This window comes from Cetorhinus maximus, chromosome 8 (assembly GCF_964194155.1).
Source record: "Cetorhinus maximus chromosome 8, sCetMax3.hap1.1, whole genome shotgun sequence".
Classification (NCBI taxonomy): domain Eukaryota; kingdom Metazoa; phylum Chordata; class Chondrichthyes; order Lamniformes; family Cetorhinidae; genus Cetorhinus; species Cetorhinus maximus.
The window spans coordinates 6,623,879-6,650,532 of record NC_135886.1 but is presented as its reverse complement, the minus strand read 5'-3'; the positions used below and the strand labels follow the sequence as shown (position 1 = coordinate 6,650,532).

The 26,654-nt window shown below is 47.2% G+C and overlaps 1 protein-coding gene across 1 annotated transcript in view; it reads left to right on the top strand.

The window, feature by feature from the left end:
* The window catches only part of ren (renin), a 69,056-nt gene extending 42,619 nt beyond the window's left edge, over positions 1–26,437 (top strand). The window contains exons 6-9 of the mRNA XM_078546386.1: positions 1,325–1,447; positions 9,222–9,366; positions 24,025–24,123; positions 25,339–26,437. Coding sequence (XP_078402512.1) covers positions 1,325–1,447; positions 9,222–9,366; positions 24,025–24,123; positions 25,339–25,500 — 529 coding nt within the window. The 3' untranslated portion in view covers positions 25,501–26,437. The remainder of the gene's footprint in view (positions 1–1,324; positions 1,448–9,221; positions 9,367–24,024; positions 24,124–25,338) is intronic.
* Positions 26,438–26,654: the final 217 nt, after the last annotated feature.

The following is a 26,654-nucleotide window of genomic DNA, read 5'->3' as shown; positions in this document are numbered from 1 at the left end:
TAATAGCACTGTGGGTGTACCTACACCACATTTGCTGCAGCGGTTCAAGAAGGCAGCTCACCACCACCTTCTCAAGGGCAATTAGGGATGGGCAATAAATGCTGGCCTAGTCAGCAAAGCCCACATCCCATGAATGAATAATGAGTAAAAAGATTCCATTGCAAAAATTGAAGGCCAAACATTCCGAGAACTGGCAATCTCTGTCGGATTGCCATCCTACTCCTATTCTTTCACACTAGGATGGAGCTCCGTATTTCTGGCCCGGAATTCTGGACTGCGCCTCTTCAAAAATGCGGAGTGTACCTATTCTGGGAGCCCTCCTTCATCTTGCAGGATTGTTGGGGGAAGCCAAGCTACACCTTTTTACGGCACTAGCTGTCGTATTCCGCTAGGTAGAGTTGTTCTCTTTGAGAAGCTACAGAGAGAAGGTAAATGTGTAGGCTAAGTTGGTGAGGGGGTAGCATGGTGGATGAGTGGGTTAGGGGGTAAGGCGGCAGGTGGGTGGGTGAGGGTGTAGGGTGGCAGGTGGGTGGGTGAGGGGACAGGGTGGCAGGAAAGTGGGTGAGAGTTTAAGGTGGCATGTGGGTGGGTGAGGATGTAGGGTGGCAGCTAAGTGGGTGATAGGGAAGGGTGGCAGGTAAGTGGGTGAGGGGTTAGTGTGGCAGGTAGGTGAGATGTAGGGTGGCAGGTAAGTGGGTGAGGGGTTAGCGTGGCAGGTAGGTGAGATGTAGGTTGGCAGGTAAGTGGGTGAGGGGGTAAGGTGGGTCTGGGGAGTTGGGGAGAATCAAGTGGTCATGGTGCTTGGGGGGCCGGGGGTAGTTGGGTGTCAGGTGGTAGTCAGGTGGGCCGGAGGGTAGTTGGGGGTGAATCGAGGGGTTGTGGGGGATAGTCAGGTCTGTGGGGTCAGAGTTGGGGGGGGATTCAGGAGGTCACTAGCATAGTTACCCAGGTGTTAGAGCTAGTTTTAATTCTTCTAACTTCTCTTGGGTAAGTGTTCAGGTAAGTAAATTGGAATCATCTAAAGTCTCCAACTCTAACTCAGATTTGGGGACTTTTTCAGAAGGTTCTGGGTGTAGGGGAATTGCCCATCAGAAGCACAAACCTCCCGGGCAAATCCCGCACGGTCCAATGTGTCAGTCCAGTACTTCAAGCGGTTCCCCCAGCGCATCCAGAGGGGGGTACCTCCGGGGTACGACCCTCTGGGGATCGGACGTCCTGGACCCGAGATTATTGAAGTGGAGGGGATAATCTCTTACCCTCAGCTACCTGCTCCCTTCTGTTGTTTCTTGACCTTTTAAATTAGTTGTTTTCTTTATTTACACAGAGACGCCAGTGGGAGCCCAGGTGGTGAGATCATTCTGGGGGGCAGCGACCCTTCCTACTACAGCGGGGAGTTCCACTATCTGAGCCTGGTTAAGAAAGGCTACTGGCAGATCAAAGTGAAAGGGTGAGCACACAGCACACTCTCGGAGTGATCCCTCAGGCACAGATTCACTCAGAGAGGCTCCGATTCCAAATTATTATTGCGTGTGGTAAACAGTTTAAAGATTAGTATGTACAAAGGGAGCACTGTTAATATTTAACTGTTGTGCTATTTAATGGTCTCTCACTTGTATGGCTTAATTCGGATGGTTGATGTGGCTCAAGAAGCTTTTTTTATATAAGGAGAAGGTAGATGGGAGAAAGGTGGCTTTAGTTAAAGATTGAAAATAAGTTAAAGCAAAAGAATAAGAGAGTGAGCGCGGACAGAAAACAGAGTGGGATAAAATGTAAGCAGTCCTTGTTTCTATTTCAAATAGATAAATCTCGAATTCATCCCAGATTTGCACAAAGTGCGGTAGCCGGTGGGAAAGAAGGCGTTCTACCCGCTGGCCGCAATGGCGGGTTTTCGCGCCGTATGGCCCCATTCCCAGTGCACCACGCCTCATTAATAATGCATTCCCAGGAAATACCGGATCGCTGATGGGGCAGCCTCTGATTCTCTGCCCCACCATCCCCTCAGGCCTTCAGTATTCCGGGTACCATATTTAAAGGGTAACCCAGCACAGAGCTCACTCTCTCTAAGGGATCGGAAGCTGCTGCAAAGCCATGGCTGCCAAAGGGAGGAAGCGTGCTGTCCCCAAATGTAGTGATGCCTCCCTCGGGCGCCTACTCAGTGGAGTGGAGGCCCGTCGTGAAGTCCTCTACCCCCATTCTGGGCAAAGACCTGCAAGGCAAGTCACCAATCCAGCGTGGGAGGCAGCGGCAGTGGTGGTCAACACCCACGCCCTGCAAAAGAGGACAGCCACCCAGTGCTGAAGGTGGATGAATTGCCTCCTCTGTTCCACCAGGGTAAGTCACTCTCCTCATCACTCTCAACTCACGCACTCACAAACAGGGATCTCACTCACTGCCAGTTGAAGGGACATCACCATTCACTCTCACATACACCCTCATCTGCCCTGTGGATCGTGTCCGCATCCCGTCCATGGCACCACTCACCACCCACACATGCCAGGCATCCTTATCATCTGGCCTGGCAGACGCCCTGCTTATACTCTTTCCATCAAGCAGCCACACAGCAAAAGGGAGAGGTCTCAGACTGGTGGCGGAATGCCTGACAGTAAGGTCCTCACGGACTTTGAAAATAAAGTCACCCAACTGGCTGCCAATGATCTGGACTTTTCCTTTGCTGACAGTTAGGTCGGCGCTGCTCAACCAAGTGAGGATCCAGCAGTGCAACATCCATCAGACAACCATGCTGTGAGTTAGTTCCCCTGTTCCACAGTCCCCTGCCCTGCACTAATTACACGCCTGGGAAGCAGCCGAGGGGGACCACGATCCAGGTCCTTGTCTCAAGCCCTGAAGACACCTCGGAAGAAGAATCTGATGACACCCTAATTGAATACTGCCACAGCGCTCACCCACACCCTCCACCAGCACAGAGACACACACCTCTGTGGACCTAGTTCTAGAGTAGCCTCAGGGTCACAATCTGGTGAGCACAGCACACTGTCTGATCCACAGCGGGCAGCGGCAGGGACTCCCCAGGTTTCCAGCACTCAGAAGACTGCTGGAGGCCAGAAATCTGCTGAGTCCAAGCCGGATGATGAGCCTCTGGACTCGGTCATACCTCAGTTGCTGGAGCTGCAAAGATAAGATCGGGAACATCAGGAAGGGATGTCCACTGCACTCCTCAGATTGCAAGGCACGATCGAGGAGTCCATCCGCCTTCAGTCTGAGGTGATAGTGCCAGAATGCCAACACATCAAGGTCAATGCCATGGAGGACTTGGTCCTGGACTTCAGTCCTGGACCTCTGCATGGGCTGATCTCCTTCGCAGGTGCCATAGTTGGCCTCCAACAGTATCAACACGAGATGGGTGTGGGGCAGCTCAATCTCACTCCAGCTTCTCCCTCTCCTCAAGGTGTCAGCCAGGGGCCCTCGGGCACCCATAGGGAGGGGGATCAGCAGGTGAACCCCCTGGGCCATCCATCCACGTGACTGGCAGTGTCCGGCCCATCCGAATCCCCTCTTCCTGTGACCCCAGCAGCTCCAGATCCACAGGCCAAGGAGGGTGTCACTGCCACAGCAGCACCCCAAAAGCAGGCTGGGGCCCTCCAGGTCTCAGCCTCCCAGAGAACACCCACCAGAGTCATCACAGACAGGGCATCGCAGTCAGCAGGCTGACTGCACCTCTGCTGTGGATGTCCGAGGAGCACCAAGACGTAGCAGCAGGGTTAGGAAGGTTAAGAAGATGTAGTTGCACAGCTTGGGCAGGGGTGTCAATCACTTGTACTTAATGTTCACTATTGTGAATAAACTCCCAAGAATGCCTCCTTGCCTATCCCTCCTTGTTCTGATGAGCAGTGTTTGTGTCACTCAGATGTGAAACCTTGGTTTCTGCAAAGGATAAAGGCAGGTGTCTCAGACCAGGGCCTGTTCCCTGTGCAGTGTGGAACCTTCAGACCAAAGTGATGGTCCAGCTTCATACTCACTGGACACATTAGTGATGCCTGCACCTCGATGGTGCTTGTCGTTGCTGCCAGAATGTCGTGTGGAGGTGTCACAGAGTTCAGTCATTCTCTGTGTGCCCTCAACACCTTTGAGGTGGGGCTGGTCCCCCTTCTCTTCAGCATCTATGAACAGTACATTTAAAGTTCCACAGCTGCGTCTCCAAGATATGACCCTGATCACAGGGCGCAAGCGAGCTGCTCTCCGCTAGACAGGAGTCAGGCATTCACAGGGGCTGTGTGAAGATCTATGGAGTGTCCTCACCGCATGTTGTCATCATCCTCCTGGAAGTGAGCGACTATTATGGTTTTGTGAAGGGGAGGTCGTGTCTCACTAACTTGATCGAGTTTTTCGAGGAAGTGACAAAGATGATCGACGATGGAAGGGCAGTGGATGTTATATACATGTATTTCAGTAAGGCCTTTGACAAGGTCCCTCATGGCAGACTGGTACAGAAGGTAAAGTCACACGAGATCAGAGGTGAGCTGGCAAGATGGATACAGAATTGGCTTGGTCATAGAAGACAGAGGGTAGCAGTGGAAGGGTGCTTTTCTGAATGGAGGGCTGTGACTAGTGGAGTTCCGCTGGGATCAGTGCTGGGACCTTTGCTGTTTGTAGGATACATAAATGATTTGGAGGAAAATGTAACTGGGCTAATTAGTAAGTTTGTAGATGACACTAAGGTTGGAGGAGTTGCAGATAGTGAAGAGGATTGTCAAAGGATACAACGGGATATAGATCGGTTGGAGACTTGGGCGGAGAAATGGCAGATGGAGTTTAATCTGGACAAATGCGAGGTAATGCATTTTGGAAGGTCTAATACAGGTAGGAATTATACAGTAAATGGCAGAACCCTTAAGTGCATTGACGGGCAAAGGGATCTGGGTGTACAGGTCCACAGGTCACTGAAAGTGGCAACGCAGGTGGATAAGGTAGTCAGGAAGGCATATGGCATGCTTGCCTTCATTGGCAGGGGTATTGAGTATAAAAGCTGGGAAGTCATGCTGCAGCTGTATAGAACCTTGGTTAGGCCACACTTGGAATATTGCGTGCAATTCTGGTCACCACATTATCAGAAGGATATGGAGGCGTTGGAAAGGGTGCAGAGGAGGTTTACCAGGATGTTGCCTGGTCTGGAGGTTATTAGCCATGAGGAGAGGTTGGAGAAACTCGGATTGTTCTCACTAGAGCGACGGAGATTGAGGGGTGACTTGATAGAAGTTTACAAAGTTATGAGTGGCATAGACAGAGTAGATAGTCAGAAGCTTTTTCCCAGGGTTGAAGAGTCAATTACAAGGGTACATAGATTTAAGGTGAGAGGAGAAAACTATAGAGGAGATGTGCGGGGTAAGTTTTTTACGCAGAGGGTAGTGAGTGTCTGGAATTCGCTGCCAGAGGAGGTGGTGGAAGCAGGTATGATAGTGGTGTTTAAGGGGCAGCTTGACAAATACATGAATAGGATGGGAATAGAGGGATACAGACCCTGGGAGTGCAAAACGTTTTAGTTGACGGGCAATATGATCGGCGCAGGCTTGGAGGGCCGAAGGGCCTGTTCCTGTGCTGTACTTTTCTTTGTTTCTTTGTTTCTTTGTATTAGAGCCTTCGCTGTGTCTCCATGACATGAGCCTGAGCACTGAGGGTATGGGCGCTGCCATCAGCCACACAGGAGTCAAACGTTCACAGATGCAAGGTGAGGATGTCAGGATTGTCCTCACTGCATCTCGTCATCATCCTCCACGAATCTTGCGGCTATGAAGGCTTCCCGAGTGTGCCTGCCTCACCTCGCCAGTGGGATGGCCTCACCGCCGGTATCCTCACCTTCGAGGATCCCATCATCGTCATCCCCTTTGACGTCCTCCTCATCGGAGGAGATGTGAAGCTCTTCCACCTCCTCCTCAGCCGGGTCCTCCCCCTGTTGCAGCACCAGGTTGTGGAGCCCGCAGCAAGTGATGATGATGCGCAGCACCCTATGGGGACTGTATTGCATGGCTCCACGAGACCTGTCGAGGCACCGGACCCTCATTTTCAAGATATCTATCATTTGCTCCACCAAAGTCCGAGTCGCGGCATGAGCCTCATTATACTATCGCTCTGGTACAGTCTGAGGCCACTGAGTGGGCCCTTGTCCCTGAGGAGCCAACCCTGCAGCCGCTTTGAACCCTGGAAGATGTCGGGGCTCTGAGACCTGCTGAAGGGTGTAGGAGTCGTGGATGGTCCCTGGGAATTGTGCGCAGACCTGTAGGATACATTTGTGGTGGTCGCACAGCAGCTGAACATTCAGCGAGTGGATGATGAAGTTGACTGCTTGTTGCCATGGAGATCTAAGTGCCATGTGAGTGCAGTCGATGGCACCCTGCACCTGTGGAAAACCCGAGATCTGCGCAAATCCCAGCATTCTTGCTTCCTGGCTTTCCTGATCCCGGATGAAGTGCACAATGTTCCGTGCCTTCACGAAGATGGCGTCTGTGACCTCCTGGATACATCTGTGTGTGGAGGTTTGTGAGATCCTGCACAATCTGTCACCTGTGGAACCCTGGAAAGAACCACTGGCATAAAAATATGCCACTTGCAGTGGATGCCCTCCATGTCCCTGTGGTGCCAAATCCTGCAGAGGTGGCATATGTGAGTGACCAGTTCCCTAGATATGCTCAGTTTTCAGTGACACTGGTTCTCGGTCATCTGCAGGAATGACAAGTGCCGTCTATAGACCCTGGGTCTAGTGAGGTGCCTACGAGCAATGGCTCTCTGTGGATCTTCAGCTGTGTGTGCAGCAGGCCCTGCCGATCCTTCATCTTGAGGGAGGTGCTGCTCTCTTTGCCAAGCCAGGCACCTCTGTCGCTCTCTTCTTCTTCTCTGCCCCCTGTAAGCCATGGGACATACCATTAAATCACCAGGCTCCATGATCCTGATGTTCTCCTCCCGCAGGATCAAAGAGAGAGACACATGGGTTAGCATGGGTGTACTAAGAACCTCACTTGGTTAAGTCTGAAGGCTCCTTCACGCATGCCGGAGAGTGATGGCCACCACTTGGATGGTCAGTGTGTAGTGCACTCATTGGCTGTCCAAAATCCCACCCACTTCCGCCCCACCCACCTGACCGAGTGGCAGCAGCTTTGCCCACTGGACTGCAGGCTGTGCTCTCAGCTCAGGCACAAGCATTCTCCTAACCCGTATTGCAAGGCTGCACTATTAGCTTGAACCATAATGGATACTGGTCCAAACCTTAATAAAGACATTGCAAGGGGCTGTCAGCACCTCCACCAGTGACTGTGCTATGGCTGCCTTTCACAAGGGGATTCTACAACTTGCCCAGTCGGCCATGTGTTCTGCTGCCCCCTAAAACGTACATTCATTTGCAGTGGGCACCCGAGGAGGGGTGAAAAGTTCTGGAGCATTTGACAGAACTTTCATGCTTTTGTGTTGCTTGAGTGGACAGGAAAGCTTCAGAGGCCCAAGTATGGTAATGGAGCTACAGCTGAACGGTCTCAGCTGTGGAAGAATGCTCACTTTTGACAAGCTTTCCCAAGCGCGTGGCCACTTCCCTCCCCCTCCCCCTCCCCCTCCCCCCATCCCTGCAGCAAGTGCTTGAGTATTTCCTTCAGCCTGTCTGTGCTGGCTTAACTCCAACGCCTGGCATGTTCTTGTGTACTTCATTCAATCTCTGCTGCCTTGCCCCCAACACCCCACCACCGCCCATCCCCCTGTCCCCCCACCCTGGGCTTGACCCTGCACTGGAGCCCTTGCCCTGGCACCGCACCGAAAGCCAGCCAGGAGAAAGGGACTTGCCTGTGCCCCCAACGAATGCACGGCGCCTCGTCCTTGATGTGCTACGGGTGATGCTTGTGAGCGCTGGCTGTGTGCATTCACCTCCGAGTGCCCTTCGAGGTTCAGGTCGCCAGGTGCACACCTTTCAAAGGCATCGGAGGTCACGCCGATGTGGGCGGTGAATTTGACACGGTGGGGGCTGATGGGGGGATGATTCCGGTGAGCAGGGTTAGATGCAACTGTGTTAAAATGATGTTCCTGAGGGAAACGCGGCCTCCCATTGACGGATGGAGCGGGCGATCGCAAACTGGTTTCACAACAGCGTAAAACTGATTTTTGGTCTTTTCATCATATTGTCCCCTGATCATGACGCCCGACGCCAATGGGGCCGGATAATTCCGGCCTTTGAATCGATAGGCACCACTCCATGCGCCAATGCCTGCTCTTACCTGCTCCAGAGGTGATATTGTTTCAGCCTGGTCCAATCAGCACAGCTAAAAGACAGACTATTGCCTTTTGCTAGAAGGGCAGAGGGAGATTTGCTATTGAATGTGTTTATTGTGGTTATATAAAGTTTATCTCTGGCAGTGACACCATGACTCCTGCTACCTGATTATTAATGTTTGATGCAACCTTGTGGTTCAACCTTGAATTGGATGTGAAGCTTGTATGTCAGCTGTGGCTCAGTTGGAAGCACTCTCATCTTCCAGATAGAAGGATGTGGATTCAAGTCCCATTCCAATGACTTAAAGACAAATATCTAGGCTGATACTTCAGGGGGATGCTGCACCGTTGGAGATGCTGTCTTTTGATATGAGACAATTCTCCTAGCTGTCTCAGGTGGATATTAAACAGTCCCTTTGAACCAGATTTAAGTAGAGCAAGGGTGTTGTCGTGGCCAATGCTTACCCCTCAATCAGCATCGCAAAACCAGGTTATCAACTTGTTATAGCAGTGCAGTTTGCGGGACCTCACAGTGCACAAAATGGTTTCTATGTTTCTCACTTGACAGCTGTGACAATACTTCAAAGGCATTTCATTGGTTGTAAAGTTGGGAAGCCCTAAGGTCATGAAAGACATCGTAGGGAAGCAAGTCCTCTGCACTGGGACTCTCAATCTGCACTGGGACTCTCAACCTGCACTGGGGCTCTCAACCTGCACTGGGACTCTCAACCTGGAATTTTGTTCTGAATTGGGACTTGAAGCCACAACCATCAAACTCAGAGGTGAGAGTGCTACCAACTAAGCCTTGGCTGAAACTCTCCTCGAAAAATGCCTTTGCTGTACAGACTGACATTGGCCATCCTTCCACCCCTAATTGTAACAGTCAGGGCTTCATTCTCCTGAACTGCAGCCTGCAATCTCTAGCAAATAATAATAATAATAAAGTGCAGAACTTTGTCATCATTTTGAAGGCGAGAACAATATCCTTTCCTGATTTCTTGTTCTTTTCCCTCCTTTAGAATTTCTGTAGGTGGGGAGTTACTGTTCTGTAGTCAAGGATGTGCAGCTGTCGTTGACACTGGATCGTCCTATATCACTGGACCAGCCGCAATGGTTTCCTCGCTAATGACCGCTATAGGAGCCAAATCCCTAGCAGAGGGAGAGGTAAGGGCAGGGGTCATTTTTCTGCCAGCTCAATGAGTGGCATGCTTGGCTCTGAGTTAGAAGGTTCTAAATTGAAGACCCATTCCATAGATTTAAGCTAAAGTCTAGGTTATTACTTACTACAGTACTAAGGGAGTGCTGCTCTGTTGGAGGTGCTGCACTTTATGAGACATAAAACTGAGGCTGTCTGCCTATGGATGCAAATGATTCCATGGCACTATTTTGAAGAAGAACACATAAGTTCTCCCTAGTGTCCTGACTAATATTTATTCCTCAATCAACACCATTGGAAAAACAGGCTATCTCATTATCTGGTGAGTGACAGCCCTTGACATCAAGGCAGTATTTGACCGACTGTGGCATCAAGGAGCCCCAGCAAAACTGGTGTCAATGGGAATCAGGGGGAAAACTCTCCGCTGGTTGGAGTCATACCTAGCACAGAGGAAGATGGTTGTGGTTGTTGGAGGTCAGTCACCTCAGTTCCAGGACATCACTGCAGGAGTTCTTTAGGGTTACGTCCTCAGCCCAACCATCTTCAGCTGCTTCATCAATTACCTTCCTTCCATCATAAGGTCAGAAGTGGGGATGTTCGCTGATGATTGCACAATGTTCAGCATAATTCACAACTCCTCAGATACTGAAGCAGTTCATGTCCAAATGCAACAAGACCTGGACAATATCCAGGCTTGGGCTGAAAGTGGCAATTAACATTTGTGTCACACAAGTGCCAGACAATGATCATCTCTAACAGGAGAGAATCTAACCATCACCCCTTGACATTCAATGGCATTACCATCGCTGAAGCCCCCACTATCAACATCCTGGGGGCTACCATTGACCAGAAACTGAACTAGACCAGCCATATAAATACTGTGGCTACAAGGGCAGGTCAAAGTCTTGGAATCCTGCATTGAGTAACTCACCTCCTGACACCCCACCATCTATAAGGCACAAGTCAGGAGTCTGATGGAATACTCTCCAGTTGCTTGGATGAGTTGAGCTCCAATGACACTCAAGAAATTTGACACCATCCAAGACAAAGCAGCTTGCTTGATCGGCACCCCACCAGCATCCATCACCCTAGACATTCACTCTCCCCATTGCACAATAGCTGCATAGACAGTGTGTATCAGCTACAAGATGCACTGCAGCAACTTGCCAAGAATCCTTAAGCAGCACCTTCCAAACCCTCTACACCTAGAAGGACAAGGGCAGCAGGTTCATGGGAACACCACCACCTGCAAGTTCCCCTCCAAGTCACTCACCATCTTGACTTGGAAATATATCTTCGTTCCTTCACTGTCGCTGGTTCAAAATCCTGTAACTCCCTTCCTAACAGCACTGTGGGTGTACCTACACCTCATGGACTGCAGCGGTTCAAGAAGACGGCACACCACCACCTTCTCAAGGGCAATTAGAAATAGGCAATAAATGCTGGCCTAGCCAACGACATCCACATCCTAAGAAGCGAATAAAAAAAAAAATCACATTGCTATTTGTGGGAGCTTTCTGTGCACAAATTGGCTGCTACATCGTTATAACAATGATGTTTTAAAAGTACTCAATTGGCTATGAAGCATTTCCACAACCCCAACCACCAATGAAGCACACACATAGTCACATCATTGTGTCTGTCTGCAGAAGCCAGACATTGTGTGTTCATTTACCAACCCCACCCTACACCCCCACCCCCTGCCCCCTTACTTTGAGGTAGCAGTAGGTGTAGTGTTCAATGGTTCAATTAGTCTGTGTTTGATTATGTGAGTTTTTAACTGGTCACTCTGCTTAATTGGTTAAGCTTGGGTGGTGGCTCAGATCACAGTAGGGTTGACACAAAATGAGGTAGGCGGTCTTTAAGTGATGGAGCCCAGCGACTTTTGAGCACCAAGGTCAGCATTTTCTAACAGGAGCTTCCACATATCAGAGCCAATTTTCCTGATAGGTGGATATTGGGTGGGAGGTTTGTGTCCATGTTCATAGTTGGACCTCATTTTAATTTGATGGGGTTGGGAGGAGTCGCCCACAGGTTTGCGCCATGGACAGGCGATTTGGGTGGCAGGTAGGGAGTTGAGGGATCTGACGATTGCTCTTGTTGAGTCAAGAGGGACACCTAAAATGGGAAGGGCGGGGGTGGAGTGCATGCGTTAGCAGGGAGGCGGGGAAGGGCTGTCAGCCGATTTGTGTGAGTCCAGGGAGAACAGAGGAACTGCAGCGGTCCTTTTAAGGACAACTGCTTAGGCTCGATTGCATCATGTGCTCTGCCCAATTGCAACAATAAAATTGCCTGGGGGTTCTTTGCATGATTCAGAGTCCCGTTTCCTTTTGGGCGGACAGCTGCAAGCCTATTTTCCCAGCCCATTCCAAAAATCTCACGGCCTGGGTCTTGGCAGGAACAGGGCATTAAGCGATGCATTGCTACTGCCTGGTCCTTTGCTGGTGGAAAGGATGAAAATAATAGTGTTCGTGCTCACTGGGTGAGCCATTGAGTTATTGAAGGAGAGGGAGGAATAAGGAATACGTGGCTTTCTTCCATGGGCTATCTGGAAGGAAAGCTGCTGCAGAAACCGCAGGTTCACTTTGGAAGCATTTGAGCGTCTTGTTTTCACCTGATGCCACAGAGGAGACCATTTAAACCTACATCCTCTCCAAAATGTCTATAAGAGAGTCACATGCAACACATTGCTTTTAAGTGCAGGCGGCGGTTTCTTAGGTGAACGTGACAGTCATTTCCACGCAGCCGACAGCCGTAAGATAACTGATCACTAGGGTTGGAGGAGGAAAAATGTCTCCACCACTGGGTGAAAGTGCTGCTCCTCTGCAAAAAAGGTGCCGTGGGATCTTCGACAGCTTATCTGTTCCACCAGGACAAAGTCACTCTTTGGGTGAGTTTAACATCTTGTTCAAAGGATGGCATTTCAGACCACACAGCACCCTCCCCCACTACCCAGTACCGTGCTGAAGGGTCAACCTAAATGATGTGCTCAAATGGGGCTTGAGCCCACAATAACCTGACTCATAGGGGCGAGAGTGCCTCCAACTGGGTCAATTCCCCGAAATGGATGTATCTGCTTACATTGGCTCAAGAGCCATTTGGTGTCAGTCTGGACCGGACACTGGACTGCGATCGCCAGCACTGTACTGAGCAAATCTGGAAATGAATAGCAATCAGACTGAGTTGACCCAACAAAGGTAGCCAGATTGCAGCGAGTACCTCTGAGCTCCCTGTCCCTCAGTGTATCAAATTGAAATCATCGTTCTTTCTTTCAAAACCCTCCCTTCACTTGCTCCTCCCTTACAAAATCTAGGTCAGCACTCCAGTGTATTACCGAGGGAGTGCTACATTGTTAGAAGTGGCTCTTCTGACGATTTTAAACCAAAGTCCTGTCTGCCCTCTCGGATTGACATAAAAAACCCCATAGCTCTATTTTGTAGAAGTGTAGAGGAGTCCTGGTCAATATCTATTACTGAATCTATGTTACAAAATGGAGTATTTGGTCGTTATCACATTGCTCTTTGTGGGAGCTGGCTGTGCACAAATTGGCTGCTGCATTTCCTACTTTAAAATACTGACTACACTTCAAAAGTGCAGGGTGCTATAGGAATGCAAGTTCTTTCTTTCTGTTTACTTTGCAATCTTTTCCAACCCTATGCCCCAGCTCACCTTTCTGACTCTGGCCTACTCTGCACCTCTCCCCCCAGCACCAGTTGGGCCAAAGCCTATGTGCACCAGAGTTCTCTTCCTAAGCTACCTTTCCCCACCTTCCAAGGTCTGCTGCAAATATATTTCTGACTGACCTTTCAGCCACGTCCATAAAAGCTTTCTCCCACTTGCCCCTTGGGTTGTCAACCCTCTTTGAGAAGTAGAGAATGTGGGAATGTTCACCTTAGAGCAGAGAGGGGTAAGAGATTTAATAGGAGTATTCACAATTATGAGGTGTTTTTATAGAGTAAATAAATAAAACCTGTTTCCACTGACTATGGGAATGGTAACTTAGCAGTGATGGTCTTGGACTAATAACCGGGAGATGTGAGTTCAAACCCCTCATGGTAGCAGTGAATTTAAGTTCAGCTAATTTAATGCAGCTGGAATAAAAAGCTATCACTGACACTGGTGCCTAAGAAACCAGCAGATTGCCATATAAAAAGAAGAATTTTCACAAATGTCCTCTAGGGTAGGAAACCTGCTGTCCTTACCTGGTCTGGCCTCTATTGATTGAGACTCACAGCAGTGTGGTTGGCTCTTTAATGTGCCCTCTGAAATGATCCAGCAAGCCACTCAGTTGTCACCATGACCTTCTTGGGGGCAATCAGGGATGGACAATAAATGCTGGCCTTGCCAGTCTTGCCCACATCCTGTGAATGAATAAAAAAAACTGAGGGCATAGATCTAAGATAATCGGTAAAAGGGGTGATGAGATGAGGTGACTTCTTTTTTTACACAGGGCGGAATGCGCTGTCCTAAAGGAAAGATTTTCAGGGCTGTGGGGAAAGGGCAGGGTATTTGACGATAGGGTCGCTTTTTCAAAGAGCTAACACAGGCACAGTGGACCAAATGGCCACCTCTTCTGTGATTCCAATGACCAAAAAGCAACGAGGATGCCGCTGAGGAACAGAGGGGGAGGCAGTGGCATAGTTACTGTCAATGCTCTGGGTTCGAATCCCACCAAAGCGGATGGTAGAATTTGAATTCGATAAAAATCTGGAATTGAAAGCTTAATGAAAGGGCTAATGTCCTTTAAGGAAGGAAATCTGCCGTCCTTACCTGGTCTGGCCTATATGTGACTCCAGACCCACAGCGATGCGGTTGATTATTAACTGCGCTCTGAAATGGCCTGGCAAGACACTCAGTTGTACCATACCACTACAGCAAATTGCATCTATACCAAGAAGGCAGCTCACCACCAGCTTCTCAAGGGCAATTAGGGATGGGCAATAAATGCTGGCCTAGTCAGCGACACCCACATCTAATGAATGAATTTTAAAAAATTATAGAGGCGAAAAAACTACCCAGGTTAATTCCTTGTTAATTCAATAACAGTTTATGTGGCAGTGATATCATGGGCTGCAGGCCATTATGGGCATTGTCAACACAGAGATAATCCGGCAATGAGTCATTGTGTTGGGTGAGTAATCACCAGAGTTAAAACATTGTTATTAAATGAATACATCACCATACTTGACCTCATCCTCGGGTAATCTCACAGAATAAAATCACTCTCTGTTTTATTGAACCTTGCTCAGAAGTATCCCAAAAAATGCCTCTTGCCTAATAACAGTTACCTCACTGTTCAGAGACTTGAGCAACATAATGGAGGCTGACACTCCAGTATCGGGGGGATCTGCACTGTCTGAGGTGCCTTCTTTCAGATGAGATGTTAAACTGAAGGCTTGTCTGTCCTCTCAGGTAGATGCAAAAGATCCCCTGGCACTATTTTGATGAAGGATAGGGAGGTTCTCCTAGTGTTCTGGCCCTCAAACAACATCACTAAAAGTAGTCATTCATGACATTGCAGTTTGTTAGGCCTTGCTGTTTGCAAATAGGTTGCCATGTTTCCCTGCATTACAGTAGTAATTACACTTCAAAGGATACTCAATTGACTATGAAGGAAGTCCTGAGGTTGTGAAAGGCACTAAATTTCTATAGCAGTGTTGTCCAACAGAACTTGATGACTAGACATAGCTAGGGCTACAATGATGCTTTTTTTTTGCCAAATGCAAGAAAAACCCTTGTGGACAATACAGATAAATTCACACAAATCAGTTAAGTTCCTTACCAGTACAGAACTTATAGCAATGTGAATGATGATATTGAAAGAATGTCAATCCGATGTGATACCATGGTCTCTCCTAGCAGAGGTACTTAAATCAGTAACTCTCGGGTAATAATGAACCAATGCTAAAATCCATAGGAAACAGTCTGACGATTTTTGTCTTCCTTTCAAATCTTCAAAAACACAATGATCAAAAACACTTGGATGCATGCACATGACATGCAAATGTGAGTTATGAGATCATTGACAGTTCCAGTGACTCATCTTTTAATTACTAATCAGGAATCCAATTCTCCACATCCGGGTTCCCACTTGTGACTCGCAACTAATGTATCAGACAATGATGTTTTATTTGCTGTAGGAAACGGAAGTACATTAGCGTATTTCATTTACTGCAATTGAAAATTAAGCCATTAAATTGCTACGATCACAGATGCAAACAGTCGATTTTGGGAGTTGACGGTGTAACTCTACCATCTGACCTTTCTCTAACAAATGTCCCATATATCAATCTTTTTCTGGTCAGCCCTCTTGCAAATCTGTGCGGCGTTCATCTTCTGTTTCACAAATCTGCCCATTGTGGCATATACTTGTTCTGTGGAATAAACGCCATGGGTGCAGAGCAATCACTCAGGGGTAAATAGTGTAGGGCATTATTAGAATCCGCAGTTTCTAACAGCAAGCAGGAGACAACTAAGCGCATGATTCAGGCACAGTAGGTGATGTGCAATCCTTTAGTGCTTTCATGACCTCAGGATGTCCCAAAGTGATTTATAGCCAATGAAGTATTTCTGTTTTTAGGTGTAGTTGCTGTTGTAATGTGGGAACAGCATCAGCTAATCTGTACACAGCAAGTTCCTACAAACAGCAGCGTGATGATGACCACATACTTGTTTTTTTGTGATGTTGATTATTATTGAAATATTGATCAGGACACCAGGGACAGCGCTTTGAAATAGTGCCTTGGGATCTATTATGTCCTTCTGAGAGGGCAGTCGGAGCCTGGCTTTAACATCTCATCCAAAAGGCAGCTGCTGGGATATTTTGCTCCTGTGTGTGCTGGGTGTCATGGTGGGCTGGAGCAGAAGATATCGCAACAAGGCCAAAACTCAGCTTTACGCCGTCGTAAAGCCAGTTCCCGATGGTGCGCTCCAGCCGCCAATGGCGGGCCGCGTTTCCCGCTGCGGCATGCGGAGAACGTCATCGCAATTTATTTGCGGCTGATTATGAGGACTCCTCGCTGGAACCATCCCCCCCCCCCCCCCCCGCCCCTAGCTCAGTCGTCAGGGCACGTCAGCATGCAACTAGAACAACATGTTTCACAACAGCGTAAAAGCCACGTGCACTTCGTTTGTGCCTTTCCGGTTCGCTCGCCTGGCTCGCGTCGCGCGGCACTCGCCGGCATCAGTGCCAGGCTTCGCAGGCAGCACCGCATCGCTTTCAAGGGGGTGTCACTGGCAAGATTCCCCGCTGGTCAATGTTGCGTCCCGACATTGCGATGGGAGCCCTGTGGCTGCAGTCCAGGCAATTACAGGTTGAGAAACGCTCAGGGTTGTGGGTTTGAGCACCAGGACAATATTGTGGCTGAGAGGGGCAGAGCTTCAGCAGCTCGAGGTAGCAAGGTCTTCCTCCTTATTGGTCAGCTTAGCAGACGTACACTTGGAAAGTCAGAAACGTGGTTGGCAGACGTCAGCGCACAAGAGCTCTGAGTCTGGGCTCATAGCAGGAAAACCCTGCCGAGAGACAGAGCACATGGAGTTGCACGACATATTCTCCATGTGTCAACACATCTTTCTTTGTACATTACACCTTCACCTTTCAGAATGAACATATGAACATACGAACATGTGAAATAGGAGCAGGAGTGGGCCATGTGGCCCCTCGAGCCTGCTTCTCCCATTCAATAAGATCATGGCTGATCTGTTTGTGTTTCGAGTTTCACATTCCCATCTACCCTGATAACCTTAGATTCTTGTTAGGCATGGGAGTCAATCTACCTCTGCCTTAAAAATATTCAGTGACCTCGCTTCTACTGCCTTTTGAGGCAGAGAGTTCTAAAGTCACACAACCCTCTGAGGGAAAAAAAATTCTCCTCATCTCCGTCCTATGAGGGTGACCTCTAATTTCGAAACAGTGGCCCCTAGTTCTGGACTCACCCACAAGAGGAAACATCCTTTCCACATCCACCTTGTCAAGACCGTTCAGGATCTTATATACTTCAATCAAGTCACCCCTCACTCTTCTAAACTCCACTGGAAACAAGCCCAGCCTGTCCAACCTATCCTCATAAGACAACCTGCTCATTCCAGGTATCAATCTAGTAAACCTCCTCTGAACCACCTCCAACACATTTACATCCTTCCTTAAATAAGGAGACCAAAACTGCACACAATATTCGAGATGCAGTCTCACCAATGCCCTGTATAACTGAAACATAACATCCTTACTTTTATGTTCAATCCCTCTCATAATAAAGGATAGCATTCCATTAGCCTTCTTGATTTCTTGATTACTTGCTGTATCTGCATACTAACTTTTTGTGACTCATGCATGAGAATACCTAGATCCCTCTGCAACTCAGAATTCTTCAGCCATCTCCATTAAAGTAATACTCTGCTTTCTTATCCTTCCTGCCAAAGTTAACAACTTCACATTTTCTCGCATTATACTCCATCTGCCAGATCTTTACCCACTCACTCAACCTATGCATATCCGCCTGCAAACTCCTTATGTCTTCTTCACAACATACTTTCCTACCTATCTTTGTGTCATCTGCAAATTTAGCTACCATGCCTTCGCTCCCCTCATCTAAGTCATTGATGTAAATTGTAAAAAGTTGAGGCCCCAGCACAGACCCCTGTGGGACCACTTGTCACATCCTGCCAATCAGGCAAAGACCAATTTATGCATACCCTGTTTTCTGCCAGCCAGCCAATCTTCTATCCAGGCTAATATGTTACCCCCTACACCCTGAGCTTTTATTTTCCACAATAACCTTTGATGTGGCACCTTATCGAATGCTTTCTGGAAATCCAAGTACAGGATGTCTACATGCTCCCTTTTATCCATTGCACATGTTACTCCTTCAAAGAGCTCTGATAAATTGGTTAAACATGATTTCCCTTTCATAAAGCCATGCTGACTCTTCCCAATTACCTTGAACTTCTATAACCTCCTTAATGGTCGACTCTAACACCTTCCCCATGACAGACGTCAAGCTAACTGGCCTATAGTTTCCTGTTTTCTGCCTCCCTCCCTTCTTGAATAGAGGGGTTATATTTGCTACTTTCCAGTCTGATGGAACTTTTCCAGGATCTAGGGAATTTTGGAAAACTAACACCAACAAATCGACTACCTGATTAGCCACCTTTTTTAAAATCCCAGGATGAAGTCCATCTGGACCTGGAGACTTCTCAGCCTGAAGCTCCACCTGTTTGCTCAGTGCCACTTCCCTAGTGATTGTAATTTCACCAAGTTCCCCTCTCCCTTCCACCTCCTGATTTACAGCTATTACTGGAATGTGTTTCGTATCCTCTATAGTACCAAAATATTTGTTCATTTCATCTGCCATTTCCTTATCTATTAACTCCCCATTCTCACTCTTTAGAGGACCAACACTCACTTAACCTACTCTTTTCCTGTTTAAATACCTGCGGAAACTCTTGTGATCCATTTTTACATTTCTAGCTAGCTTCCTCTCATACTCTAATTTCTTTCTCTTGAGTAACCTTTTAGTCATTCTCTGCTGTTCTTTATATCCTGACCAATCATCTGATCTGCCACTCATCTTTGAGCTGTTATATGCTTTTTCCTTAAGTTTGATGCTTTTCCTAACTTCTTTAATTAACCACGGATGGTGGGTCCTTGATTTAGAATTTTTCTTTATAGTAGGAACAAAGTTATTCTGAGTATTCTGAAATATCCCCTTCCATGTCTGCCACTGCTTCTCTGTTGATCTAACCCCTAGCCTAGTATCACAGTTTACTTCAGCTAGTCCAGCTTTCATGCCCACATAGTTGCCCTTATTTAAGTTTAAAATACTAGTCTCAGACCCACTCTTCTCCTTTTCAAACTGGATGTAAAATCAATCATTTTGTGGTCACTGTTACCTAGGGATGCCTTTACTCTGAGGTCATTAATTAATCCTGTCACATTACACAATATCAAATCTAATATAACCTGCTCTCTGGTTGTTTCCAGAACGTGTTGCTCCAAGAAACAAGATAGGAGAACACCTCTGCCTCAATCTTACACTACCAAGAATAAACATGACATAACCCTGCAAAGCATGTGAACAATGTTCATTTTACAAGCACATTTAACTTTAATGTCGAGGCCTCACTGGTGTCGAGAATGATCTGGAAAAGGGCCACACGTTGTCACATTATGGAAGCACATTACATAAACGAGAGGCCTATGATAGCAACATCAGCAATAAGTGGGGGGAGAGGCCATGGTATCATATCAGATTGACAACAACACAGCTCATCATAAAAACGAGACATATTCAAGAGGAGATGTGAATGTGTGTGATTTTATTTACATTTATGAACATATACATGTTATGAACACCCATGCCACCATTGTGGCCCTAGGTCTTTCTAACTCCCTAACCCTACCACTACATCTTGGTGCTTCCCCCACTTCAGAGTTGGAGGCAGTTTGCTGATTGCTACGTCCTATTGTATGTGATGACTTTGGAAGGGGTCCTCTAGAGGCTGAGACCTGGAGTGGCCCGGCCTGCTTTGGATGTCCTACTGTGGGACAGGTGCACCCTCCTCAGCCTGTAGAGCAGGAGGTAATGGTGTCACGGAAAGAGGGGATTGGGATCGGCTGGACATTCCCAGGGTTACCTGGGTGGATGACCCCGGGGTGTCCGCCTGCTGGTCCTCCTCCCTTGGGTGCCTGAGGAGCCCTGGCAGACTCCTTGAGCAGAAGGGGCAGCTGGAGTGAGATGTAGGTGTCCTGCCCCCCTCTCACTTTTCCACTGATGAATGCCATCAAGGGCTACACCAATGCAGTGCTGCTCCTGCAGCAGCGCAGGATCAATGTCGCAGACCAAGGTCTCCATGGCAGCTACCATTCTATCAGCGTTGGCCTCAGTGCGTTGGCATGCTGGCGCTATCACCTCAGACTGAATGTGGACGGACTCCTCCACCTTATGTTGCAATCTGAGGAATGCAGCTGACATCTCGACCTGATTTTTCTGTGATTGTCGCTGCTGCTTGACCTGAGTTAGGACTGAGACTGGAAGCTCATCATCTTAACCGGGCTCAGCAGAATCCTGGCCTCCAGCAGTCCCCCGAGGGCCAGCAACCTTGGATGTCCCTGCCTCCGCGTGCTGTGGACCAGATTCTGTGCTCACCAGATTGTGACCCTGAGGCTGCTCTAGAACTAGGTCCCACCGACTTCTGTGTCCCTGCGCTGGTGGAGGGTGTGGGTAAGCGCTGTGACGGGTCCTCTACGGTGGTCTCCTCTGATTCTACCCGCCATTGCGGCCAGTGGGTCGAATGCCATTTTTCACACCCACTGCCACACTTAGCGCATTAAAAGGGGACAAGTGCCTTTGACAGGACAGCACTCGCTCAAATACTGCACTGGAGTATAAGCCTGGAATTTTATACTCAAGTCTCTGGATGTGTGACATGAAACCACAATCTTATGATTCAAAACCAAGTTTGCTCCCAACTAAGCCATGGTGGACATTGAAACCGTTTACAATTGCAAGTGACGCAATTTAATGAAAACCATTGTTTAGAAAACCCAGCCTCTAATTTCTGAATGTTTGAGAGTGCTGGATTATCCACCCGCTTTTGTTGTCACCATTTGTGGTGACTGGATGTCCAGAACAAAGTGGGAAGAGTCAACAAAAATGGCCCACCCCATTGAACAGGAGAAATCTTCCTGCTCTCCAACTGAAAGAAAAAAAAAGAAAGATTTGCATTTGTATATAGTCTTTCACAACCTCAGGGCATCCCACAGTGCTTGACAGCCAATGAAGTGCTTTTGAAGTGTTGTAATGTGGATGTGTACTGTGGCGACTTTGCTCGCATTTATCTGTGTGGTTTTGCTGCTTCCATTATCTAAAATAGCATTCACCTGGGGACAATTTCCAGGCTTTACAATGTCATTAGAAATAGACAACACCGGTACACAGAGCGTGTATGGGATTTGGCTATAAGTGATTTAATGCTCCCCCCCGCCATTAATGGAACAGTGTAGAGGCAGTGTTTCACTGTTTCTAACTCAGGCTGTACCTGCCCTTAGGTTTTTTGATGGGGCAGCATATTCAGGACTTTACTTTGTGTCTAGCCCCTGCTGTACCTGCCACGAGGGTTGCTAATTCTCCAGGATTGTCCTGGAGTCCCTCCAGGGATTAAAGATTAATCTCCAAGACACCATAAGAGGGACCCAGGGGAAATACCGTAGCGGGGAGGATTTAAGTGAAATAAATATATTTCTTTCAATGCATTATTTATTTTAAAAATGTTGGGAATACAGAAGCAAAGGTTGTTTGACTGATAGTCAAGAATCATTCAATCTAGTCATTCAATTCACTTTCCAATGTGGTGTAAGTACACCCAGCAATGTGGGTGTACCTACACCACATGAACTGCAGCAGTTCAAGAAGGCAGCTCACCAGCACCTTCTCGAGGGCAACCAGGGGTTGGGCAATAAATGCTGGCCCAGCCAGCGAAGCTCACATCCTGTAAATTAATTTTTTTTAAAAATGACCTGTGGGAAGGCAGGGAAGCTTAATAAAGGACATGTTGAGAGATCAATGGGGAGGGGGTGTGGGGGGAATTGAGGGGAAGAGATCATGTGATAAAACCTCCAGGAATCAGTTGAAACAGAGTTAGCTTCCAAACTTCTGACAACTGCAGATGACTAAATAAATTGGTGCAAGTGCAGGATGAGTCAAATTGTATGATCCACTGGAAGAAATACCTTTGAGGTTCAAGTGGACTTATTCTGATCCTACAAGCCTGGCTGGAGAGAGGCTCATACTACATTAACTGTTCTCCACAAATACTGACCTTGGAAATGAAAATTATGGCCTTTGTTTCAGGTCTGTATTGATTTTTCATTTCTCCAGAGAAGCCGTGCTTTTGTAGTTCGCTTCCCAAGCCTCTCAGCCAACCAAAGTCCATCACCATAGTTACTGCCAGGAGTCAAAATAGTTCCAAACAGAGAACCTAGTTTACTGAGCTCCTGCTTAAATAACACACGAGGCCACGTGTTTAATTCCCAGGGCAGGACCACATTTATTGGTCCTCAAGGACATTTAAACAAGGGAATTTGTACATTTGAACTTTTTGCTCTCCCGGCATGACATCGTACTATTTGAATCATAGATCTTATCAAGAACCATTGTGAAGGTTCAGAGTTCAGTCGATCACTGAGATGTAGAACGGAGGAAGGTCATAGGTTCAATGATTTCCCCTAACAACTCTGCTATACGCTGTCTCATGGGCCTGAATTTCACACCAAGTTGGCGGGCCTGGAAGCGGATGGGAAATGCGCTTCTGCCCGCGATCGGTGGGTTTTTGGCTGGCCTACTGCATCCCCCACGGTGGGTCCCGCCATGGCGGGGCCACAACAGGACATTTCGCAAGAATAGCAATTGTAAAGGGAACAACAATTTATACTACATAAGGAGAGAGTGCTGATTTGTTGGCAAGCGGACTCTGATCGGTAGAGGCATTGCCATGGAGAATGCACCAGGGAACAGTTAACTGCCAAGCTTTTATTTAAATTCAAACCAGGTAGGCGGACTTTGATTGGTCAAGGCACTGCAGTTAGATTTAATCGCTGTGAGAGTGTAGAAGACACTGTCCTAATAGCTCTGGAGCAAGGTATCGAATGAAAGTTAGAGAAAAGCCAAAATATTGCAGTTGCTGGAAATCTGAAATAAAAAGAGAAAATGCTAGAAATACAATGAAGGGGGGAGAGAAGGAAAGAATAAACAGATAGGTCAGTAATAGGAGGAAGGAAGGAGAGATTAAATGACAAAGAACCTTTTAAGTCTAATTCCTCCCCATCTCTCCTTCTCCTCTGTACTTGTTTAAAACCTGTTGCAGAATCACAGAACCTGTTATGGTGCAGAAGGAGGCCATTCGGCCCATTGTGTCTGCACCAGACATCTCTAACTTTTTCCAGTTCTGATGAAAGGTTAATGGCCTGAAACCTATCATTCTGTTTTTTCTCAGGATGCTGCCTGACCTGCAAAGTATTTGCAGATATTATTCAGGATATTAATTAAATTTCTATCTGACCTGCCATTCAAAAACTGCTTTTACTTTGGCCTCCTGACATATTGGCATTGCCAATGATTTTCGCACAGCATGGGTATGTGGTAGCCAACCCTAGTCAATTCGACAAGTTTGGGCTGATTAGTTACTGGCTCCACAAGGCATGTGCATTAGTTCCATGTAGTGATATGGAACCAAAATAAGAGCGGCTTAAGGGACTCTGAAAGTAGTTTAAAACTTAAAGCAATGAGCCACAAAGACAGAGGGAGCTAACTCTGTACTTATCTTAAAAGGAGCAACAACATTGTGTCTTCTACAGTGTGAAGAGAATTGATTGGAGAGATCTTCTAAAATTATCTTTGTCCTGGACCAGAGGGGAACTACGGGACCTAATTACAAATACAGAGGCCCTTGGCCAACTTGAATACTAGGTATTTAATCAGATTTAACAGTTGTTAATCATGGAACACTGTGGTAGAATTACAGGTATGTTGCAGCACTCAGTTTAAGGAACTGGGGTTGGTGTCAATCCAGGCCTGGGATAAAGGCTGACTTAAATCATTGGGAGAATTGGATATCCTCAATGGCCTTTTCTTATTCCTACATTCTCATCTCCCTTTCCACTTCACATACAGTACATCGTGGACTGTGACAAAATACAGCTATTGCCTCACATTTCTTTCAACCTGGGAGGAAGAAACTATCTATTAAAGGGTGAAGATTACATTATGAGGGTGAGTTCTAATTATAGTGTGGGGAGAAGGGGGAGAGAATTTATGCACGTATCTTGTGTGCCTCTGAGTGTGTGTCTTTGTGTGTGTGCCCATGTGTGTGTGAATCTGTCTGTTTATGTCTAAGCATATGTGTGTGATTGTGTGTGTGTGCGTGCGTGCATGTGTGTGTGTGTGTGTGACTGTGTGTGTGTGCGTGCATGCATGTGTGTGTGTGTGTGTGTGTATGTATGTGCTCTGACAATTTTAATAATGGTGGTGGTGGTCAGATTTGGCATGGGGGTGCGGTATTCTGTATATGCTGTCTGTTCAGTCTGTGGATTCTGGGTCCTGTGTTACTCATATGAATATATGAACAATGAGGTACAGGACAAGACACTCTGGTTCAGCATCCAGCCAGTCCGACGCAATTGTGATACCCCACCCAAAACCAGGATATCTGAGTGAGGCAAAAATTCAGATTAAAAAACCCAGGATAAATTGGGGGATAAAGCATCCGGGAAATTCCTCTCCCACTCATCTAGGCAATCAAGGCTGGTTCGAATGATCACTCTGGTCCTGCACTCCCGGAAGTGCCTAACCTTTAGTAAGAGGCGATGTTCGCACTCCCCATTCCCCACGCCCCCACCAGCCAGAAACAGGTCCAGCTCATGCTTGAAGGAACTCAGCAACTCAACACCCACTGTACCCGATGGGTCGCCTGTTTTCAGATGTTCATTGTTCTCTAGGAAAAGCACCACCAACTGATGTCAAACCTAGAGCTGGCTTAATACAGCCTAAAATTGTGACCCCCCACCTCCTCCCCCCCCACCAACCCCAGTGCTCCCTAATCGATTTAACTGGAACAAATTGTAAACTGGAATAAAATCAATTCCTTTCGTTATCTTATGAACATCAATCAAACCCTAAATTAAAGTGGAGAGCAGTGTAAACCTCTGATCCACAGATGTTGAAGGAAGCCTTGGGCGTTTTCCTGTCACCATAATTATGAGCCCTTAGCACATGCTTAAGATTTTATGCATTCTCCGGCTAAACTTGGGAGTGTCATGAGCTCTGCCTTCGAATGGGGCTATTGACAGACAATCGGGAAGATATTACACATTTTGTTAATACTTTCTTGTGTGGTTAAAGGGAATGCAATGAGTTCAAATTCCAACTGTTTGAGTGTTTCAGTTCTGGGAGACATGGGGACTAATCTCTGCTTCTCACTGTTTACAGGCATCCCAGTTTAGCGAAGATGTCTGCACAGTTACTTTCACTGGCCTTGACATCCCTCCACCTGCTGGCCCTCTCTGGATCTTGGGTGCCAACTTTATTGGTCGATATTACGCCGAATTTGATTACAAGAACAAAAGGATAGGTTTCGCCACAGCAGTTTGAACCAGACGTGTGCCGGACCGCTTGAGTTAGGCTTTCTTTTGAAAAACATGGCTTACTCCGCATGTATGGCAACCTTTTCCAGCACAACAGTTTCCTATTCACCTTGGGCTCCATCTGGCTAGATTAGCAGCTTTCGTAGCAGGCGTCTTATTGTCCATGTTATCGACACTCAGTGGTAGGTCTAGAATTCTCAAATTAGAACATAGGAAGCAGGTATGGGACAAGGGAAAAGTCACTCACTTCCTTCCAGAGGCCACATACAGTCAATATTATCATTATTCTCCATTCATTTAGTTTCCATAGAAACATAGGACATTGGACTTAGGAGCAGGATAGGTCCATTCTGCTGCTCAAACCTGTTCCCCTATTCAATGAGATCATTGCTCATTTGTATTCTAATGCTGCTTACCTGCCTTGGATCCATATCCCTCAATACCCATGGCTAGCAAAAACTTACAATCTCAGATTTAAGGTTATTAATTGATCCAGCATCTACTGCTTTTTGTGAGAGAGAGAGAGTCCACACTTCCACCACCCTTTGTGTGGAGACATGTTTCCTAACTTCTGCCCTGAATGGCCTTACTCTGGTTTTACGGTTACGTCTTATTTCCTTAGCTTCTCTCGCCAGTGGAATAAAGTTTCCCTCCATTCTATCGATTCCTTTCAAAGGGAAGATCCCTACAAATGCTGCATTCAAGTAAAGTTATTGACTATTCAGCCATCCCTATATTTCAACCCTTCAAACTGGGCCTGTTGTCCAGCATATATTACCTCCCCTTCCTCCACCCAGAGAAAGATTGTGTCCCATTACCTCATGTATACCAATTCATCCAAATACACAAAAGTAACAGGCAGAAAATAACCACCTGGTCCATTAAACCCACCACACACTATGGTGGGCCAAGCACCCCCACCCCTCACAACTTAATTCCTTTAGTAAGAGTCTCAGCCAGACACGTACTAGGTTCCTTTTCAGATGGGCCTCAACTGCCTTTGCTAAGGAAAGCATCCAGACTTGTGTACCAATCTTGGATTCAACAAATGAAAATGAAAATATTATTTACCAGTTATTGAGATCTCCCTCTTGGACATTCTTGGCACAATCTGATGCAGAAATTGCTATTTTTGCTAGCTAGTGGTATCAAACGGTAACA